Below are 21,541 nucleotides of genomic sequence, written 5' to 3'. Positions count from 1 at the left end.
CAGCCTGGGTAACAAGAGCGAAACTCCGTCCCAAAAAAAAAAAAAAAAAAAAAAAAAAAAAAAAAAAAAAAAAAAAAAAAAAAAAAAAAAAAAAATGCCCAAGATCTACCTATGAGTAGACTACAATCAAGACATTGTTATTAACTTATCTAAAGAAATAATGGAACAGCATGAGAGATTTAAGAGCAAAAGCATAATGAAACTAGGGTTTAGTCAGGTAAATGCTTGTCATGTCCAACAGCTTTGTTGGGGGAGAGGTTTTCTTGAACCGTGACCACAGCTATGACATGGGGCTGGCAGGTGTGGATATAGCATCCACCTGAGCCTGCTTGTTCTGGTGTCATGCTCACCAAACCACCTTCTCATCTGTATTGGGCCTCCAGGAGGCATGCCAAAGGGAAAGAGTTGATCATTGCTAGTCCAGTTTCTAGTTTCTGTTTCTTTTAAGTGAGTAGTTGAGCATTCTCATTTACACATCTACCATTGGGAAAGAATCTGTGTTTTCACAGAGCCAGATTTTAGTGCTTGTAAAGCTGAGGAGTGGTCCGTTGGATATATGTCCATGCTGTTTGGGAGATCAGATAGCTGGCTTTTCTTTAGGCAACCTCTTTTCTGCTGTCTCATTCAAGATGCAATCATGTGGAGCCTGTGCTAAAAAAAACAAAAAACTCTCAATGTAATTCATCAGATTAACAGAATATAAGAAATGTACCATATGATCATCTCAAAATATACAGAAAGAGCATTTGAAAAAAATTTAGCACCCATTCATGGTAGAAATTCTCAGAAAGCTAGAAATAGAAGGAAACTTCCTCAACCTGATAAAGGACATCTATGAAAAATCTATAGCTAACATCATACTGTCAGTTATTCCCAGATCTATAAATTCATTTTAATCCCAGTCAAAATCCAAGCAGGCTTTTTGTTTGTTTGGTTGGTGAATATTATGAATTTTACATTCTTGAGTGCTGGAGGATGTCATAGTCTTTTAACAGCTTTGTTCTAGCAGACGTTTAAGTTCCTTGTGGGTCAATTTGATGCTTTCCAGTTTTCTTGTTAAGTTCTTTTAGGATGATACTGCAGTAGCCTTTTCTCTAGGGCAAACTTAGCAGTACTCCCATGGTGTGATGCTTCTACTTGTCTTCTAAATACCTGTTATATTTACTCAGGCCTCTCTACTCTGGCTAGTGGAAACTCAAACAGTTCCCAGCTCTGTGTGAGCTGAGAATTGTTGGGCTTGTTCCCATGCATGAGCAGGCCGCCCTTCAGCCAGAAACTTCAGGAGATCACTGTGCAGACTTCTCTTTCTCTTTCTTTATGTAGCTTCCATCTCTTGGGTACTGTACCCCAGAGAATCTACCAGCCACAGTTTGAACTTGAATCTCTGTCCTCAGTTCAGTTTCCCTCTTTGTGGTTATTAGCCTTTAAGATGACTCCTAATGATCCTTGCTCCCTGTTATTCATAATCTTGTGTGGTCTGTAGGGCTGTAGGGCCCCACAGGGTTGTGGGATGTCCCTTATGCTGTGCTGAAGTGCAGGATCTGAGAAGTAAAGGGACAGGACAATGAAGAACTGGTGAAGAGCATCTGGACTCTGGGGGCCATGCAACCTATGAACAGAGATCAGCAGGGGGCCCCAAATGCCCAGAAGCATCTGTATTTATTAGGTACAAGCAGGGGGCAGGATTGTAAGTGAGGTCATCATCTATAGGCTTAGTGATAGGGCATACATAATCACTTGAGTCACAATCGAGGGGGCCACCCCATTATGTCACCTGGGTAGAGAGGTGGGCCGTGCGCAGTAGGGGGCTGTGTCGTGCACAGTAGTACAGGGTCGTGTACAGAAAAGGGGTCCACCTCCGTTAGGTCACCAAGGCAAGGAGATGGGCTGTGTGCAACAGGTGTCATGCACAACACTTCTTATCTGGGGCCTGGAGACTTCAAAGGATTTCTAATAGAAGGATACTGTAAGCCATTGCAGTGGAAGCTGACAGACTGCTCTTTTCTTAAGAGATTTATGGGAGGATGATTTGAGCTAGCACAGAAGCAAGAAAAGACTGACAGGGTGTACAGCCACTGTGACTGGTCACATCAGAGGGGTTTTTCTCTCTCGGTTATTTCCAGCATCTCAGACCTGAGGCCTACTTACCACAGGAACTGGATGCAAGGTACTACAACTCCTTTATCAGGAGGAGAGGCTGTTGCTCCAAGCCTGCCATACAGCGTATGCCCTTTCAGGCAGGGATGCCACCACCTGAGTCTTTGGTTCTTGTCCTGATCTGGATGTTTTCCCATATACTGCTTCTGTTCTGTGACTGCTCTAGGCATTCCTCCTACTACAAACTACTATATGGTTATACAGAAGGATTATATAAATCAGCACTAAATGTGTCAGTACAGCTCCAACTACAATACCTATATGATTATATAGAACTAAGTATGTTAGCTATAAGTATTAAGTATGATTATATAAGCTAGATACATGTAAGCAGTAAGTTATACCTCAGGTGTTAATTCTATACCCTAATATATGATTAAATATAAAGGATTATATAAAGGAAATAGCTGAGTAATAACATTGTAAACTAAGATATTCTTCAGGCACCAATTGTGCCTGGGGTCTGGACAGTTTTCCTTCCTCGGTGCCCATGGGGGGTGTTACCCACAGTAGTCCTCTAATACATTTTATCAGAGTTGGTCTGAGTGACTGACAGAGCATGGTGGAAATAATGGCACATCCTTCTGAGGCTAAGATGTAAAAGATGCTGTGGCTGCTTCTTTGCTCTCTCTCTAATCACTCACTTTGGGGTAAGCCAGCTGCCATGTTGTGAGGATGTTCCCAACAGAGCTCTCCTTAACCCCAGACTTAATGCTTTTCAGTCTGACTAATCATGTCACCCTCTTACCTGGATCATTCGGAAGAAAGGCCAAACTCCTTAGCAGGACGTAAGACCTCATGAATTTTCCCCAACAGTGTTCTCCAGCATCAACTTTTTCTCCTTTCCCCAGTCTGAGAGTTCTAAGCATAGCAGACTATTTTGAGGGGGTCATAGTCATGCTGTGCTTTCACTCACCCTGGGCATTTATGTGTGTAGTCCACCCTTCTCTTCACCTGGCCGACTCCTGCTTTTCCTTCAGATTACAGGTCTCCTCCTCCAGCAAGCTTACCCAGAGCCCATTCTTCAGGCTCTCCTGGGCTATGATAGGTGACCTGCCCAGAGCTCCCTTGACTGTTCTCAGCCCCTTGGACTATTACAAGTGCCTGTTTAGTTGTTAAAACTCTCTCCTCCAGTAAGTCATCGACAGGCATTGTTTTTGTTCACTTTCATAGCTCTTCCTGGCACACAGGTTGGGACTCATTCAGTATATTTGAATGAATATGAGCGAGAAAAATGTTTGAGAGTAAAATAAGCAATAACTTAGCATATCAGGCCACTGAGGTTATTTAATATTAGACTTACAGATGAAACGAGCAGTATTACAGCAGCTTTTGGTTAATTATAACAATTTAATGCATTCATCTGTCTCATTTTACCATGACTTTTTGGAGAAATTAGGAATTTTGGAGAAATTAGAAATGTTTTACTCACTGTTACATTAAAGTAGCCTATTTTTAATTGCATTCTCAAAACCTTAAGTTTATGCTAGAGTGTATGTATTATTCATGTAAAACGAGACTTTCTTTTTCTAAACAGTTAAGTCATTCCATTGTTCTCCGCCTGTGAAGTTTACCATAATGTGGCATTTGAAGTATCATACCTGTCACAATGAGTATTCTAATCTGGAAGTAAGTAAAACACAAGTTTTTAATGTATATAAAGAGATGAAGGAAAATTATGGGTATAAAGACATATTAGTTCATCAAGCAAGGAGGCTAGAAATAGAGATTATGGTTTTAGAAGTGCCACAGAGTAATTTTGGGACTTATGGCAATAAACGAAGGTATGTGCTTTCTAAGAAGGCTATAAGCCTTTAGTTGCCTTGTGTGTTATGAAAAATGTTAGTAAATGACTAAATTCAGGCATGTATGAGTCATTGATAAAGTTGCTGTACAGACAAATAAAAACTTAATTTGCAAAATAAGTTTAAATAGATTAAGTTAGATTGCAAAATAACTTAAAAAAATTATAGGGAACCTAGAACTGTATTGAATACAGGTAAATTTAGTGAGCACAAGTAGATTGCAGAAAGAGGTGAGGAGAAGAAAGGAGATATCTGGGGAAAGGCAGAGGAGACTGAGAGAGAAGGAGAAAATGACTGTGCTGAGGAAGGCTTCTCCTGCACCTGGCTGTGAAGCCTGGGTTCATCCCTCCTGCAGTGTGCACTGGACTCTCAGCAAGGTGTTTCTCTTGATGATTCTCATAATGGTTGCTTGGGATTGTTTCCTTTTCAGATTCTCTGTTACCTGTTTGGCTTCTACTTTGAATAATACATGGGGTTCCATATTTTAATTTTTTAAAATTTTATTATATATGTATATATGCATATACCAATATGTATACATATACGTTCATATACCTATACATGTATATGCATATAAATATATATGAGATCTCACTCTGTGACCCAGGCTGGAGTGCAGTTGTATGATCATGGGTCACTCCAGTCTTGAACCCCTGGGCTCAAGCAGCCCTCCTGGCTTAGCCTCCAGAGTCTCTGGGATTATAGGCGTGAACCATTGTGCCTGGCTTTCCATATTTTTATTAGAATTATCTTTCTGTTTGTATTGAACTATGCCATTTTCCTTGAATACTACCTTTTTGATTTTATCTCTAAATATTTTACACCTTCACACTAAATACTTCAATGTGTATTTCCTAAGAACAGAGATATTCCTTTACTTTTTTACAGTATAATTATAGAATTCAAATTTAACACTAATTTGATGCTATTATATGTAAACCTTATTAAAATTTTGCAGCTGGACATGGCTCACACCTGTAATCCCAGCACTTTGGGAAGCTGAGGTGAGAGGATTGCTTGAGCCCAGGAGTTCATGACCAGCCTGGGCAACAAGTGAGACCCTCTCTCTACAAAAAATTAAGAAATTAGCCAGGCACAGTGGCATGTGCCTATGGTCCCAGCTATTCGGGAGGCTGAGGCAGGAGGATCCCTTGAACCCAGGAGTTCAAAGTTGCAGCGTGCTGTGATTGTACCACTATACTCCAGCCTGGGAGACAGTGAGACCTTGTCTCAAAAACAAAATAAAAAAATTCACCAGTGTCTCAATAATGCCTTTTATAGCAGGTCCCTCCTGCACACACACTCCACCCCGCCCCCCATACAGGAACCAATTCAGGGTCACATATCATTTGCTTTCCTTGTTTTTGTTTTTAGTTCCTGATAATCTGGATTTTCCCCTCCTTTTTGGTGTGTCATGACATTGATAGTTTTGAAGTATACAAACCATTTCTGTTTGCAAAATGCACCTCAATTTGAATATTTCTGGTGTTTATTCATGATCAGATTCAAGTTATACATTTTTGGCAGAAATACTACAGAATACTGATTTATCTAATTTTTGGTGAAGTTAATTTGGTCAGTTGGTCAAGGGGGCGTCTGCAATATTTTTCCATTTTAAAGTTACTACTTTTTGTTATTAACAATAACTTGTGAGGAAATACTTTTGAAACTATGTAAATATCTTGTGGTGGTCATCAAAGCTTCAGCTACTTGTTTTAGCATCTTTTCATGATTCTTGCCTGATTAGTCAGTCATTACTGGGCTGATTGCTGGGTGGTGATTTTCTAGTTCCATACTTTCTTCTTCACTTACTAGCATTCTACTATAAGGGTGCCCTGTCTCTACTCCCCTAACCAATCTATCTTACCTGTCAGTCATCAGGTTGGACTCATTGACTTTTACTTTGTTATATAGGTCATAATCTGTTACTGTTTTTATTTATTTCCCTCAAATTGTTTCATATTTGGTCTGGGGGAACCAACTTCACTTTTTTTGATGACTGGGAGCTGCCATTAGGAGCCTGGTCCATTCATCCCTTCAAGGATGCCAGGAACCTCAGGCAGTTGTGTAAATGAGTATCTCCTCTGCACTCAGCTACCTTTGCTGTATCTTATTGTTTGCTTTCTCTTTTTTGTAGTTGAATGCTGCTTTCTTTCTCTGTAAAATCTCTTACACATGGGATAAAATACAAGTAGCCCCAGAAAAAGTAGTGTTTTATTTCTCTGGAAACTATTTTCTTGTGGTAGTATCTTAATGAGTTTTCTCACTGTAAGATTATGCTTGTATTATATATTATTGTATCTGAATACACTGGAATGGCTAAAAAGTTACAATGATCTCAATTATACTTAAAATTATATTCAAAACATTTTTTATTTAATACTTTACTGCATATTTCCAGGTATTTCAAACTGAATATACTTTTGGTATTATTTAGACATTGTTTTATTTATATTCTAGGATAAGAAGTGTGGGAATAAATTATAACATAGAATTTTACCTTATGTAGGAGCTGTCCCAAAAACATGAACTTCATGTTGATGAAGACTTTTGTGATCATTATTTCAAGAATGTCAACTGTTGGACAACAAAGAATGAAGACTTAGATTGCAACAGTGATTCACAGGTGTTTCCCTCTTTGAATGTGAGTATCTGACTTGCCATGTTAAAATAAAGTTTTATTTTATTCTCAGTAAATACAAGTATCAACTGAAGTAGTGTTTTATCAGAATTTTGTAAAGGTGGTTAACTTGTTAATTTTTAGGTTTTGTTTTGTGTGTGTGTGTGTATAGTAGTAAGTAAGTAAGATCGTTGGCCGGGTGCCATGGCTGACACCTGTAATCCCAGCACTTTGGAAAGCCATGATGGGTGGATCACCTGAGGTCAGGAGTTTGAGACCAGCCTGGTGAAACCCTGTCTTTACTAAAAATACAAAAATTAGCTGGATATGTGCCTGTAGTCCCAGTTACTCACATGGCTGAGGCATGAGAATTGCTTGAACCCAGGAGGTAGAGGTTGCATTGAGCCGAGATCACGCCACTGCACTCCAGCCTGGGTGACAGAGCAAGAATCCATCTCAAAAAAAAAAAAAGATACTGATACCATTGTCCCATTTTCTTGCAACTTATTTTGGCAACATCCTTGCAAGGGTGTTTTATATCTGCTACCTCCAGTTTATCTCTCACTCTTTCTTCTGTCAACTACAGTCAGACCTTTGCATCCATCATCCCATCAAAACAGCTCTTGTCAAAGTCACCAGTGACTTCCATGTTGTTAAATCCAACAAAACAGCCCTACTCAAAGTCACCAGTGACTTCCATGTTGTTAAATCCAATGATCTGTTCCTCTTACCAAAAATCTTGACTTATCAGCATTTGACATACTTCAACACTACCGTCTCCTTTATGCAGTTTCTCCCTCCCAATGTGGAAGCTTAGATTCTAAAATGGTAACAGCAGTCAGCCTTCGGTAGTGAGGTTATGGGGCATTTAAATTTATTTTTTGTTCTTTTGCAAATTCTAAAATGAGAATGTTTTTAGTAAAAGTTTTAGAGGAGTTCTCTTTAAAATGTGTTGAAATATAATAAACACAGTAAAAGTACACATAAGTGTGCCCCTCAAAGAATTTTTAAATACTGAGCACAAACATGCAGCCATGATGAATTATAGCACATTTTAGCACCTAGAACTCCCTTTTAGTTCTTAGCACTTTCCCTGCCAATGACGACACTATCCTCATTAAGGAGTAAGTTTTATTTTTAACTTTTATGTTCAGGGGTATGTACACGTGCAGGTTTGTTACATAGTAAACTCATGTCATAGGGATTTGTTGTGCAGATTATTTCCATGAGCCAGGTAGTAAGTTTAGTACCCAATAGTTATTTTTTCTACTTCTCTACCTCCTCCCAGCCTCCACCCTTAAGTAGGCCCCTCTTTGTGTCTGCTGTTGCCCACTTTGTGTCCATGTGTTCTCATCATTTAGCTCCTACTTGTTAAGTGAGAATATGCAGTATTCGGTTTTTTGTTCCTTTGTTAGTTTGCCAAGGAAAATGGCTTCCAGCTCCATCTTTGTCCCTGCAAAGGACATGATCTCCTTTTTTATGTCTGCATATTATTCCATGGTTTATATGTACCACATTTTCTTTATCCGATCTACCATTAATGGGGAATTTAGGTTGATTCCATGTCTTTGCCAGTGTGAATTGTGCTGCAGTGAACATTTGTGTGCATATGTCTTTATGACAGAATGATTATATTCCTTTTGGTATATACCCAGTAATAGGATTGCTGTGTCAAATGGTAGTTCTGTTTCCAGCTCTTTAAGGTATCACCACACTGCTTTCCACAATGGTTGAACCAATTTATACTCCCACCAGAAGTGTATAAGCAATCCCTTTTCTCTACAACCTTGCCAGCATCTGTTATTTTTTGACTTTTTAATAATAGCCATTCTGACTTGTATAAGAGGGTATCTCATGTGGTTTCAATTTGCAGTTCTCTAATGATCAGTGATATTGAGCTTTTTAAAATATGCTTATTAGCTATATGTATGTCTTCCTTTGAAAAGTATCTGTTCATGTCCTTTACTCACTTTTTAATGCTTGTTGTTGTTGTTGTTTTCCTTGTAAATTTATCTAAGTTCCTTATAGATGCTGGATTTTAGACTTTTGTCAGATGCATAGCTTGCAAATATTTTCTCCCATTCTGTAGGTTATCTTTTTACTCTGTTGATAGTTTCTTTTGCTGTACAGAAACTCTTTAGTTTAATTTGACCCCATTTGTCAATTTTTGCTTTTGTTGCCATTGCTTTTGGCCTCTTTGTCATGAAATTGTCACCTGTTCCTACATCCAGAATGGTATTGTCTAAGTTGTCTTCCAGGGTTTTTATAGTTTTAGGTTTTACCTTTAACTCTTTAATCCATCTTGAGTTGATTTTTGTATATGATGTAAGGAAAGGATCTAGTTTCAATCTTTTTCATATGGCTAGCCAGTTATCCCAGCACCGTTTATTGAATAGGGAGTCTTTTTCCCCGTTGTTTGTTTTTGTCAACTTTATTAAAGACCTGATTATTATAGGCGTGCAGCCATATTTCTGGGCTCTCTATTCTGTTCCACTGGTCTATGTGTCTGTTTTTATACCAATACCATGCTGTTTTGGTTACTGTAGCCCTATAGTATAGTTTGAAGTCAGGTAGCATATGCGTCCAGCTTTGTTCTTTTTGGTTAGGATTGCCTTGGCTATTTGGGCTCTCTTCTGGTTCCATGTGAATTTTAAAATAGTTTTTTCTAGTTCTGTGAAGAATGTTATTGGTAGTTTGATAGGAATAGCATTGAATCTATAAATTGCTTTGGGCAGCAGGGCCATTTTAATAATATTAATTCTTCATATTCATGAGCATGGACATCTTTCCATTTGTTTTTGTCATCTCTGATTTCTTTGAGCAGTATTTTGTAATTCTCATTGTAGAGATCATTCGCCTCCCTGGTTAGCTGTATTCCTAGGTATTTTATTCTTTTGGTGGCAGTTGTGAATGGAATTGCATTTGTGATTTGGCTCTTGGCTTGGATGTTGTTGGTGTACAGAAATGCTAGTGATTTTTTTTTTCTCATTCTGTCATCCAGGCTGGAGTGTGGTGGCACAATCTCAGCTCACTGCAGCCTCCACCTCCCAGCTTCAAGCAATTCACCTGCCTCAGCCTCCCGAGTAGCTGGGATTATAGGCACCTGGCTAATTTTTTGTGTGTTTTTAGTAGAGATGGTGTTTCATTCTGTTGGCCAGACTGTCCTCAAAATCCTGACCTTAAGTGATCCACCCGCCTCGGCCACCCAAAGTGCTGAGATTACAGGAGTGAGCCACTACACCCAGCTGCTAGTGATTTTTGTATGTTGATTTGGTATCCCAAAACTTTGCTGAAATTGCTTATCAGCTTAAGGAGCTTTTGGGCAGAGTATGGGGTTTTCTAGATATAAAATCATGTCATCTGCAAAGAGGGATAGTTTGACTTCCTCTCTTACTGTTTGGTTGCTCCTTATTTCTTTCTCTTACTTGATTGCTCTGGCCGTAACTTCCAATACCATGTTGAATAGGAGTGGCAAGAGAGGGCATCTTTGTCTTGTGCCTGTTTTCAAGGGAAATGCTTCCAGCTTTTACCCATTCAGTATGATGATGGCTATGGGCTTGTCATAGATTACTGTCATTATTTGAGGTTTATTACCTCAATACCTAATTTATTGAGAGTGTTTAACATGAAAGGATATTGTATTTTATCCAAAGCCTTTTCTGCATCTATTGAGATGATCATGTGGTTTTTGTCTTTAATTATCTTTATGTAATAAATCATGTTTATTGATTTGTATGTGTTGAACCTACCTTTTATCCCAGGGGTAAAGCCTGCTTGATCATAGTAGATTAACTTTTTGATGTGCTGCTGGATTTGGTTTGCTGGTATTTTGTTGAGGATTTTTGCATCAATGTTCATCAAAGATACTGGCCTGAAGTCTTCTTTTGTCATGTCTCTGCCAGGTTTTGGTATCAGAATAATGCTGGCCTTATAGAATGAGTTGGGGAGGTGTCCCTCCTCCTCAGTTTTTTTGGAATAGTTTCAGTAGGAATGGTACCAGCTCTTCTTTGTACTTCAGTAGAATTTAGCTAAGTGAATCCATCTGGTCTTGGGCCTTTTTTTGGTTGGTAGACTACATCCATTTCAGAGCTTCTTATTGGTTTGTTCAGGGAATCAGTTTCTTCCTGGTTTAGTCTTGGGAGGGTGTATGTGTCCAGGAATTTATCCATTTATTCTAAATTTTCTTGTTTGTTTGCAGAGAGGTGTTCATAGTATTTTCTGATGGTTATTTGTATTTCCGTGGGGTCAGTGGTAACATTCCCTTTGTCATTTCTAATTGGCTTTATTTGGATTCTGTCTTTTCTTCTTTATTAATGTAGCTGGCAGTCTATCTGTCTTATTAATTTTTTCAAAAAACAGCTCCTGGATTCACTGATGTTTTGAATGTTTTTTTGTCTCTCAGTGTCCTTTACTTTGGCTATGATTTTGATTATTGCTTGTCTTCTGCTAGCTTTGAGATTGGTTTGCTCTTGCTTCACTAGTTCTTTAGTTGTCCTGTTAGGTTGTTAGTTTGAGATCTTTTTAACTTTTCTTTTTTTTTGAGACAAGTCTCACTCTGTTGCCCGGGCTGGAGGGCAGTGGTGCGATTTCGGCTCACTGTGACCTCAGACTCCCAGGTTCAAGCAATTCTCCTGCCTCAGCCTCCTGAGTAGCTGGGATTACAGGCATCTGCCATCACACCCAGTTAATTTCTATATTTTTAGTAGAGATGGGGTCTCACCATGTTGGCCAGGCTGGTCTCAAACTCCTGACCTCAGGTGATCCACCTGCCTCGGCCTCCCAAACTGCTGGAATTACAGGTGTGAGCCACTGCACCCAGCCAAGATCTTCGTAACGTTTCAATGTGGGCATTTAGTGCTATAAATTTCCCTCTTAACACTGCCCTAGCTGTGTCCTAGAGATTCTGATATGTTGTATCTTTGTTCTCATTAGTTTCAAAGAACTTCTTGATTTCTGCTTTAATTTTATTATTTACCCAAAAGTCATTCAGGAGCGGGTTTTAAATTTCCATGCAATTATATGGTTTTTGAGAGATTTTCTTAATCTTGATTTCCAATTTTATTGTGCTGTGGTCTGAGAGAGTGGTTGGTATGATTTTGGTTCTTTTGCATTTACTGAGCATTGCTTTATTTCCGATTGTGTGGCCAATTTTAGAGTATGTGCCATGTGGAGATGAGAAGAGTGTATATTCTGTTATTTTTGGGTCAAGAGTTGTGTAGATATCTATCAAGTCTATTTGATCCAGTGTTGAGTTCAGGTCCCAAATATCTTTGTTAATTTTTTCAGTGATCTGTCTAATACTTTCAGTTGGGTGTTGAAGTCCCTCACTATTATCATGTGGGAGTCTAATTCTCTTTAAATGTCTCCAAGAACTTGCTTTATGAATCTGGGTGCTCCTGTGTTGGGTTCATATATATTTAGGATAGTTAAGTCTTCTCTTTGAATTGAACCCTTTACTATTACATAATGCTTTTCTTTGTCTTTTTTGATCTTTGTTTAGGATAGTTAAGTCTTCTCTTTGAATTGAACCCTTTACTATTACATAATGCTTTTCTTTGTCTTTTTTGATCTTTGTTGATGTAAAGTCTGTTTTGTCTGAAGTTAGGCCTGCAACCCCTGCTTTTTTTCTCTTTTCTATTTGCTTCGTAGATTTTTCTCCAATTTTTTTTTCTTCAGTTTTTCTTTTGAGCCTGTGAGTGTCATTGCATGTGAGATGGGTCTCTTGAAGATGGCAAACCATTGGGTCTTGCTTCTTTATCCAGCTTGACACTCTGTGCCTTTTAATTGGAGCTTTTAGTATGGATATTGTGGATCTGATCCTGTCATTGTGTTGTTAGCTGGTTATTATGCAGACTCATTTGTGTGGTTATAGTGTCACTGGTTTGTGTACTTAAATGTGTGTTTTGTAGTGGCTGGTAATGGTCTTTCCATATTTAGTGCTTCTTTCAGGAGCTCTTGTAAGGCAGATCTGAATGAATTCCCACACCATTTGCTTGTCTATAAAGGATCTTATTTCCCCTTCACTTAGGAAGCTTAGTTTGGCTGGACATAAAATTATTGGTTGGAATTTCTTTTCTTTAAGAATGTTGAATATGGGCCTCCAGTCTTATCTTCTTTTAGGGTTTCTGCTGAGAGGTTTGCTGTTAATCTGATGGGCTTTCCTTTGTGGGTGACCTGACCTTTATTTCTAGGTGCATTTAATGTTTTTTCTTTCATTTTGACCTTGGAGAATCTGATGATTTATGTCTCTTGGGGATGATATTTTTGTAAAGTATCTTGTGGAGGTTCTTTGTATTTCCTGAATTTGAATGTTGGCCCCTCTAGCTAGGCTGGGGAAGTTCTCATGGATGATATACTAAAGTAAGTTTTTCAAGCTGCTTCCATTCTCCTCATCTCTTTCAGGAGTGTCAGTGAGTCTCAGATTCAGTCTCTTTATACGATGGGGTAATTTTTCAAAAGCAGAACTTTGTTTCTCACGATTGGAGTACAGTGAGATTTGTGCTTTGATGTTTAAATTTTAATTCTTAATTTTTCTTCTTTCTTCTTAATTATTAAAACAGTTTTTCTCCATAGAAATACAGCAGTATAAAATGGCATTGTTTACTCTTTTTTCCAGAATAAAGAACTAATAGATATCAGAAATGTTTCAAACCAGGAAAGATCAATGGTAAGCAGTTTGATTTGTCTTTAAGTCAAATATACACAAGTTAACATAAGACTGAAAAAAGTTACTGAGAGTGATATAAAGTAGGGTTATTAGAATTGTAGTGAAAAAAGGAAGCATTGTATAAAACCGTATGGTTTCAGGCCAGGTGCGGTAGCTCACGCCTGCAATCCCAGCACTTTGAGGGGCTGAGACAGGTAGATTGCTTGAGGCCAGGAGTTTGAGACCAGCCTGGCCAACATGGCAAAGCCTCATCTCTACTAAAAATAGGAAAATTAGCCAGGCATGGTGGCACATGCCTGTAATCCCAGCTACTGGGGATACTGAGGCATGAGAATCACTTGAACCTGGGAGGCGGAGGTTGCAGTGAGCTGAAATTGCACCACTGAACTCTAGCCTGGGTGACAGAACAAGACTGTCTCAAAGAAAGAGTTTTCTTATATATGTCTATGTGAGTTTTGTATATGCTATTTCTATCTTTGTCTAGAAATCTTTTTAAAGTAATTTAAGATGAATTTCTATGCAGCCTTTCTTTTCTTTAAAAAATAAAATTCTACCTCTAAATGTCTAAGATAGCATACCAATGGGCTGTGATTGTCATTAAGGATTTAAAGAAACAGAAACCATGAATTTAGCATGTGGAAGGGAAATTTTGTCATTTTGGGGAATTACTAAAAGTCAGAAGACTGAGTAAGAGCCCGAAAGGGTTGGGAGTTATATGTAGGGACTGAAAGCAGGTTTGGGAGAGTATGTTTGCTTATATACTATGACTCTTCATGTTTTGTCTTCAGCCATCTGAAAGAAGTTTGATAATGGAAAGGCACTCACTCTGCAGTGGCCAGGACAAACTTTGTACAGAATCTGTCATGATGAGGAATAGGAAATGAAAGAAATGGAAAGGAAGTATTCAGGAAAGTGGAGTATAAAAAGTGTGTTCCGACTGGGTGCGGTGGCTCATGCCTGTAATGCCAGCACTTTGAGAGGCTGAAGCAGGCAGATCATCTGAGGTCAGGAGCTCAAGACCAGCCTGGCCAACATGGTGAAATCCCGTCTCTACAAAAATACAAAAATTAGCCAGGCATGATGGCAGGTGCCTATAATCCCAGCTATCCTGGAGGCCGAGGTGGAGAATCATTTGAACCCAGGAGGCAGAGGTTTCAGTGAGCTGAGGCAATGCTGTTGCCCTCCAGCCTGGGCGACAGATCGAGACTCACTCTCAAAAAAAAAAAAAGTGGCCCAGGTCGGGTATGGTGACTCATGCCTGTAATCCCAGCACTTTGGGAGGCCAAGGTGGGCGATCACAAGGTCAAGAGATCAAGACCATCCTGGCGAACATGGTGAAACCCCATCTCTACTAAAAATACAGAAATTAGCTTGGTATGGTGGCACACACCTGTAGTCTCCACTACTTGGGAGGCTGAGGCAGAATTGCTTGAACCCGGGAGGCAGAGGTTGCAGTGAGCTGAGATCATGCCTCTGCACTCCAGCCTGGCAACAGAGCAAGACTCTGCCTCAAAAAAAAAGTGTGGTCCAGTTATGGGAGGGCACTGGAGAATTTACAAGTGTTACAGTAGGAAGTTTTTCCTTAGTGGAACTACAGGTAACATAGTACCTTAAGAAATTTGAATCATTTTGCTTATATACTTAATCTGCGTCATTTCTGGCAATGTTATCTAACTTCCTCTTACCCCAATTCAATTTAAAAACCACACAATAGGCCAGGCATGGTGTCAGGCACCTGTAATCCCAGCTATTCAGAGGCTGAGGCACGAGAATTGCTTGAACCCAGGAGGTGGAGGTTGCAGTGAGCCAAGATTGCATCACTGCACTCCAACTTGTGCGAGAGTGAGACTCCATCTCAATAAATAAATAAATACTAAAAACCACATATTTAAGTAAAACAAGGTGTTTGATAATATTAGGATCAATATGAGAAGAGTAATATTAGAAACAGTGTTTTTTTGAGACGCAACCTCTCTCCGTCACCCATGCTGAAGTTCAGTGGTGCTATCTCGGCTCACTGCAACCTTTGCCTGCTGGGTTCAAGCAGTTCTTCTGCCTCAGCCTCCCAAATATCTAGAACTACAGGTGCCTACCACCATGCCTGGCTAATTTTTGTATTTTTAGTAGAGATAGAGTTTTGTCACATTGGCCAGGGTGGTTTCAAACTCCTGAGCTCAACTGATCCACCCACCTTGGCCTCCCAAAGTGCTAGGATTACAGGTGTGAGCCACCCTGCTTAGCCCTAGAAAAAGTTTTTTTATTGATAATATTAAGCAGTATATAGAACAGTAATATTAGGGGGAACCTGTAAAAATATAAAAGATAGAAAACATTAAAGAATGAGAAAAGCTTCTTTTCTCCTTTACCTTTTTAGGTTTGGGAGGATGGTGGCTAAAAAATAAGAGAATAGCTGTTCTTCCATTTCCTGCCATTCCTTTTCTGTTTTATTTGTTTTTTTCTGTGTTTTTAAAAAGTAACCCAATACGGCTGGGCGCAGTGGCTCACGCCTGTAATCCCAGCACTTTGGGAGGCCAGAGGCCAAGGGGGGAGAATCGTATTAGGTCAGAAGTTTGAGACCAGCCTGGGGCACATGGTGAAAACAAAACAAAACAGAACAAAAACAGAAGGGAAAAGTTAAAATATAGAAAGTTGAAAAAGTAACCCAATTCAATTATTTTAAAATATGGCAAACAGTTGTTCAGCTGTGTTATATAGCAATTTGTTAAAAATAACATGAAGAATTTTTTTCCCTTCTATTTCAGGATGTGGTAGCCAGAACACAAAAAGATGGGTTTCATATCTTTATTGTTTCCATTAAAACGGAGAATACAGATGCAAGTTGGAATTTGAATGGTATAGTTAAACTGCATGCATGTTTACTGTCTGCATTTTCTGTATTCTGTATTTTTGTCACTGACCTGAGCCAACATTCTGTTTGAAATACAACATTCAAAAATGAATTTCTATTAATCATACATTTATTTTAGATACTTAAAATGTAACATTAAGCTCTCTTAATGCTATTTATTTTTTGATAGATTGAAAATTTTACTATGTTAATTTAAGAAATTTTTAAAATTTCAGACTTCATAGTGGGGTATAAAATTCTCCATTCTTTTAGGTTAAAACAATTTTCTAACGTGGAAATATGTAGGCAACATGTCAGTTGTATTTTCAAATAGGTTATATTCTTTGTTTCTTGAAAATGGCCATCATCGGGGGTTTAAGATTTTTATCATTTGGCAAATTTCATTTTAAAGGATCTGTCTGTAGCCTAGGAGTAGAAGCAGCATATCTGCCAGCATGTGGCTTCTGTGGTCTGTGAGGCACCCCCACCTCTTAAGTTAGACCCTCTGTGCCTTGTTAACCTGTGGTTCCTTAGTGCCAGAAAAGTAGACTCACAATAAGCAACTTTCAAGAGAATGAATGCTTTCACGTTTTCTAGAATCACTTTGGCTGATGTTTTCCATAGTGGATATCTACTGGGTCAGCAGTAGCCAGTCAGCATGTGAGGGCACTGGGGATTTGATATTGCTCTGATTCAGCCAGTGGGGTCAGAAACCAATGAGGTGAGGTAGGCATTGCTGCAGAGGAGGTATGGTCTGGTGTACTGCATGGCCTGTGAAGGGAAGCTGGCAAGGTGGCTGCTCTGGAAAAGTGTGAGATAAGGCTTCCTTCTGGAGATGGCATCATGAGCCAGACCGTGCCAAGCAAAGGAAGCAGGGACCCTGAGGCCATTCTGTCACCCAGCTATCTTAGTCTGTTTGTGCTGCTATCACAGAATACTTGACACTGGGTAATTTATAAAGAGCAGACATTTATTTCCCTGCAGTTCTATGGGCTGGAATGTCCAACATCAAGATGCCAGGAAGTTCAGTGCCTAGTTAGGGCTCTGGTGTTTGTTTCCAAGGTGGCACCTTAAAGGATATGTTCTCACACAGCAGAAAGGATGGAAAGGCAGGAAGCACAAAAGGGGACCACTACTGTGCCCTCACAGGCTGGAGGCAGAAGAGCAAAGAACGGCCTAAACTAGTTCCCTCCAGGTCTTTTGTAAGGCATTAATCTATCCCAAAAGACCCCATTTCTTAATACCACCACAATGAGGATGAAGCTTTAATTAATTTTGGGGGACATTCAGACCATAGCACCAGCGTTGTACCCGCTTCTTTCTCAGGCATTGTGTCTTTTCCCCTGACTTCAGTGGGGAGGTTTGAGCCCCTGCTAGTTAGTAGCTGGAGCTGTTGCTGAGCCCTGCATGTTTTGTGATGTACTTGGCACTTGGTTTATTATTGCTGTCTCAGACAAAACCCAAACTAGATGTGTGAGTTTGGTAATTTATTCCAAGTAACGTCATGGAAGATAAGGTCCTCAGTGAGATCAGTGAATTAGCAAGGGGGCCAGTCTGGGGTTTTCTTTGGTAGCTAGGACTACTCTGCTTCTGATATGATCAGATTTGGCACAGGTTTTCAGAATGGCGTATATACAAGTAAAGATATCTCTTTTTTTCTTTTTATTGTAAACTGACAATTATAATGATATAAATGTATGAGGTACAAAGCAATGTTATAATCTATAAATACAATGTGGAATAATGAAATCAAGCTAGTTAACATATTTATCACCCCAGATGCTTAACATTCTTTGTGGTGAGAACATTTGAAATGTACTCTCTTAGCAATTTTGAAACATACAGTACTCTATTAACTATTCACCATGCTGTGCAATAGAGCTCAAAAAAAGAAAAAACTTACTCCTCCTCTCAGATTTTTTTTACCCTTGGACAATCATCTCCCCATGCCTTCCACCCCCCAGCCTCTGTACCCACCATTCTGCTCTCCTTCTAGGCATTCGTTTGTTTCAGATTCCACATATAAGTGAAAATGTGCAGTATTTGTCTTTCTGTACCGGACTCATTTCACTCAACACAATGTTTTCCAGTTCTATCCATGTTGTTGCAAATGACAGAGTTTTCTTTTTAAAGGCTGAATAGTATTTCATTGTGTATATATACACATTTTCTTCTTCCATTCATCTGTTGATGGACCCTTAGGTTGATTCCGTAACTTCACTACTGTGAATAGTGCTGCAGTGAACATGGGGGTGCAGACAACTCTTTGACAAACTGATTTTAGATCTTTTGGGTAAATAGTAAAGTGGGATTACTGGATTATATGGTAATTCTGTTTTTAGTTTTTTGAGGACCTTCCATATTGTTTTTTATAATGGCTGCACTAATTGACATTTTCACCAACAGTATACAGAGCATCCCTTTTCTCCACGTCTTCACCAACACTTCTTGTCTTTCATCTTATTGATAAAAGCCATTCTGACAAGTGTGAAATGATATTGGGGTTTTAATTTGCATTTCTTTAATGATTAGGGATGTTCAGCATTTTTCATACATTAATATCAGTTGATCATTTATATGTCTTCTTTTGAGAAATGTCTATTTAGGTCCCTTGCCCTTTTTTTTTTGTTTTTTTGAGACAGGAGCTTGCTTTGTCACCCAGGCCAGAGTGCAGTGGCATCATCTCAGCTCACTGCAACCTCCGCCTCCTGGGTTCAATTGAGTCTCCTGCCTCAGCCTCTCAAGTAGCCAGGATTACAGGTGCATGCCACCACACTTGGCTAATTTTTTTGTTTTTAGTAGAGACGGGGTTTCACCATATTGGCTAGGCTGGTCTCCATCTCCTGACCTCAAGTGATTCGCCCACCTCAGTCTCCCTAAGTGCCGGGATTATAGGCATGAACCATCACGCCCAGCCCCTTGCCCATTTTTTCAGTTGGGTTTTTTGTTTTCTTGCTATTGAGTTGCTTGAGCTTATATATTTTGGATATTAATTCCTTCTTGGATATATGGCTTGCAAATTTTATCTTTCAGTCTCTAAGTTATGTCTACTGTTAATTGTTTCCTGTGCTGCACATATGCCTTTTATATTGATGTAATCCCATTTGTCTATTTTGGCTTTTGTTGCCTGTGCTTCTGGGATCAAATCCAAAAAATCATTGCTCAGACCAGTGTTGTGTAGTATTCTCCCTGTTTTCTTCTAGCAGTTTTAGAGGTTCTGGTTTTACAGTAAAGATATCTTATAAAGTTTATATAATCAAACAATTACTAATTAATTGTTCAATACAGTATATGTGCTACATAAAAATTCAGCATTTGTTAGTGTGATTTGTATTCTTGGAGTCTTCTGGGAAATGAGCTTACATTTAAAGGCTTAAGACTGACTGATAATTAACTCTCTCTTCTTCTCTATCCCAGTTTCTCTTTCTATGATTGGGCCTCATGGATATATCTCTGCATCAGATTGGCCCTTAATGATTGTGAGTATTTCTCATCATTTTTTCCTTTTTAAAAAATGAATTTTATACCTTAAGAGCTTTGTGGTAGTAATTCCTCAGTAGCTGATGCTTTGACATGTCTTCTATTTCTGGTTCCAGAGTGACTAGAAAATGAAAGGTTGGATATCTGAATGTAGAAGTGCCAACTTTCGAGTGATCAGAAGGCTTAACTGACTAAAATTGCTTCTCTTTCTACAGTTTTACATGGTGATGTGTATTGTTTACATATTATATGGCATACTCTGGCTGATGTGGTCTGCCTGTTATTGGAAAGATATATTAAGAATACAGTTCTGGATTGCAGCTGTTATTTTCCTAGGAATGCTTGAAAAAGCAGTTTTTTATAGTGAATACCAAAACATCAACAGCACTGGACTGTCAAGTAAGTTTTGGCTGTCTCTGTAAATACAGTATGATCAGAGAGTTTCCCAGCATTTGGGAACAGAGGTGTGGGAGGCCCCCTCTGAACAGTGGTTTGGAAACAGCCATATTACAGATGAAGAGAAGGGAAGCCAAGAAGAGAATGTCAGAGTAGGCCTCTGATCTGGTCTAGTATGTGTCCTCTCTTCATTATCTGTTTTCCTTCTTGTTAACTTTCCCCTCACCTTCCTCCTGGGAAAAATAATACTCCCATTCCCTAAGGGTCAGCTTGAATTAAAACAGTACAAAGTTCTGGACAGGGAGATTTCAGGTGCTGTCAGTTTTTTTAACATATTTGTCGTTCCCACCACATCTTCTTTTCCTTCTCCCCCACCAAAAAAAGAAAGGTTCAATTTGGATTGAAACAGCACAAAATTCTGGACAGGTAGATTTCAGGTGCTGTCAATCCTTTTAACATATTTTTCCTTCCCCCCACATCTTCTTTTCCTTCTCCTCCAAAAAAAGGAAAGAAAGGAGGTTGGCCACAGGGAGTAAAATCAGGGGTGCTGGAATGGATGGTGCCTGCAGCCTTCTTGCGCTCTCACCACCTCTTTATTCCTACAAAGATATTCATATGACCAGTGGAGGCACCATCACAGTTTATACAGTGGAATATGTGAGGCAGGGAGGGCATACAGCTGGGCATCCTCAGTTGTATGCCCCAGACTTCTAGAAAGTAGATTTCAAAAAAGCCAGAGAAGTAAAGGTACAGCTCTCCCACCGAACCTTTGGAAAGAGCAAGCTCAAAGGGGTTGAGCGAGCTTAAGAGTGTACTTCTGAGTAACCAGTTACAAATGATCTTGGTGCAGATTTTCAAAGGGCATGATTCTGTCTGTTATTGATTGATTGACAAGGTCTCGATTTGTTGCCCAGACTGGAGTTCAGTGGTGTGATTTCAGCTTGACCTCCAGGCCCAAATGATCCGCCCACCTCAGCTTCTGGAGTAGCTGGCACTATGTGTCTATTACTTATTTTAAAATACTCTAGAAGAAAAAATGAACTGAACTATGGATGAAACAAATTTGGCATAACATTGCTAATTATTGACGCTGCATGATGGGTACATGGGAAATTATATTGCTTTCTCTCTTTTTGGGGAGTATTTGAAATTTCCCCAAATAAAAAGTTAAAAAGGGCATGTACCGAAGAATAAAGAAAGGGCAAACATCCAGGAATGTATATTAGAGATATCACTACTCTGTAAGAAGTTTTTTATGGGGGGTATATGTATGTGCATGCATGTGTGTGCACACGCGCACTCTAAACCAGATGCTGAAGGAAGGCTAGGTCTGCTGCTTCGGATTGAAGCATTCCTAATGTAGAGAAGACAGTTCTGATACTTTGCTGTTAGTGGTTGTAATCTCTTGTTTAGTGAGGGTAAAGGGTGGCATGGACTTCAGTGAGGAGCATCAAAAACCTGAGATCCATGAAGAGGTGAGAGGCCATCTGCCATCCTCAGAGAATCTAAGCTGTCCGAGATGGCACTAGAGGGCTTAGAAGAGATACCCAGACTGCTGTCAAGGTCTT

At 39.3% G+C, this 21,541-nt stretch overlaps 1 protein-coding gene across 2 annotated transcripts in view; it reads left to right on the top strand.

Moving 5' to 3' along the window:
- The window catches only part of TMEM87B (transmembrane protein 87B), a 68,180-nt gene that overhangs the window by 6,102 nt on the left and 40,537 nt on the right, over window positions 1-21,541 (top strand). For both annotated transcript variants that reach the window (XM_017549827.2, XM_017549826.2), the window contains exons 3-8: window positions 3,695-3,786; window positions 6,472-6,606; window positions 13,199-13,249; window positions 16,012-16,102; window positions 19,515-19,576; window positions 19,793-19,976. In XM_017549827.2, coding sequence (XP_017405316.1) covers window positions 3,695-3,786; window positions 6,472-6,606; window positions 13,199-13,249; window positions 16,012-16,102; window positions 19,515-19,576; window positions 19,793-19,976 — 615 coding nt within the window. The remainder of the gene's footprint in view (window positions 1-3,694; window positions 3,787-6,471; window positions 6,607-13,198; window positions 13,250-16,011; window positions 16,103-19,514; window positions 19,577-19,792; window positions 19,977-21,541) is intronic.

This window comes from Cebus imitator, unplaced genomic scaffold (genome assembly GCF_001604975.1).
Source record: "Cebus imitator isolate Cc_AM_T3 unplaced genomic scaffold, Cebus_imitator-1.0 Scaffold222, whole genome shotgun sequence".
Classification (NCBI taxonomy): Eukaryota; Metazoa; Chordata; class Mammalia; order Primates; family Cebidae; genus Cebus; species Cebus imitator.
Note: the sequence above shows the minus strand (reverse complement) of the source record. Positions and strands in the feature narration are given on the sequence as shown.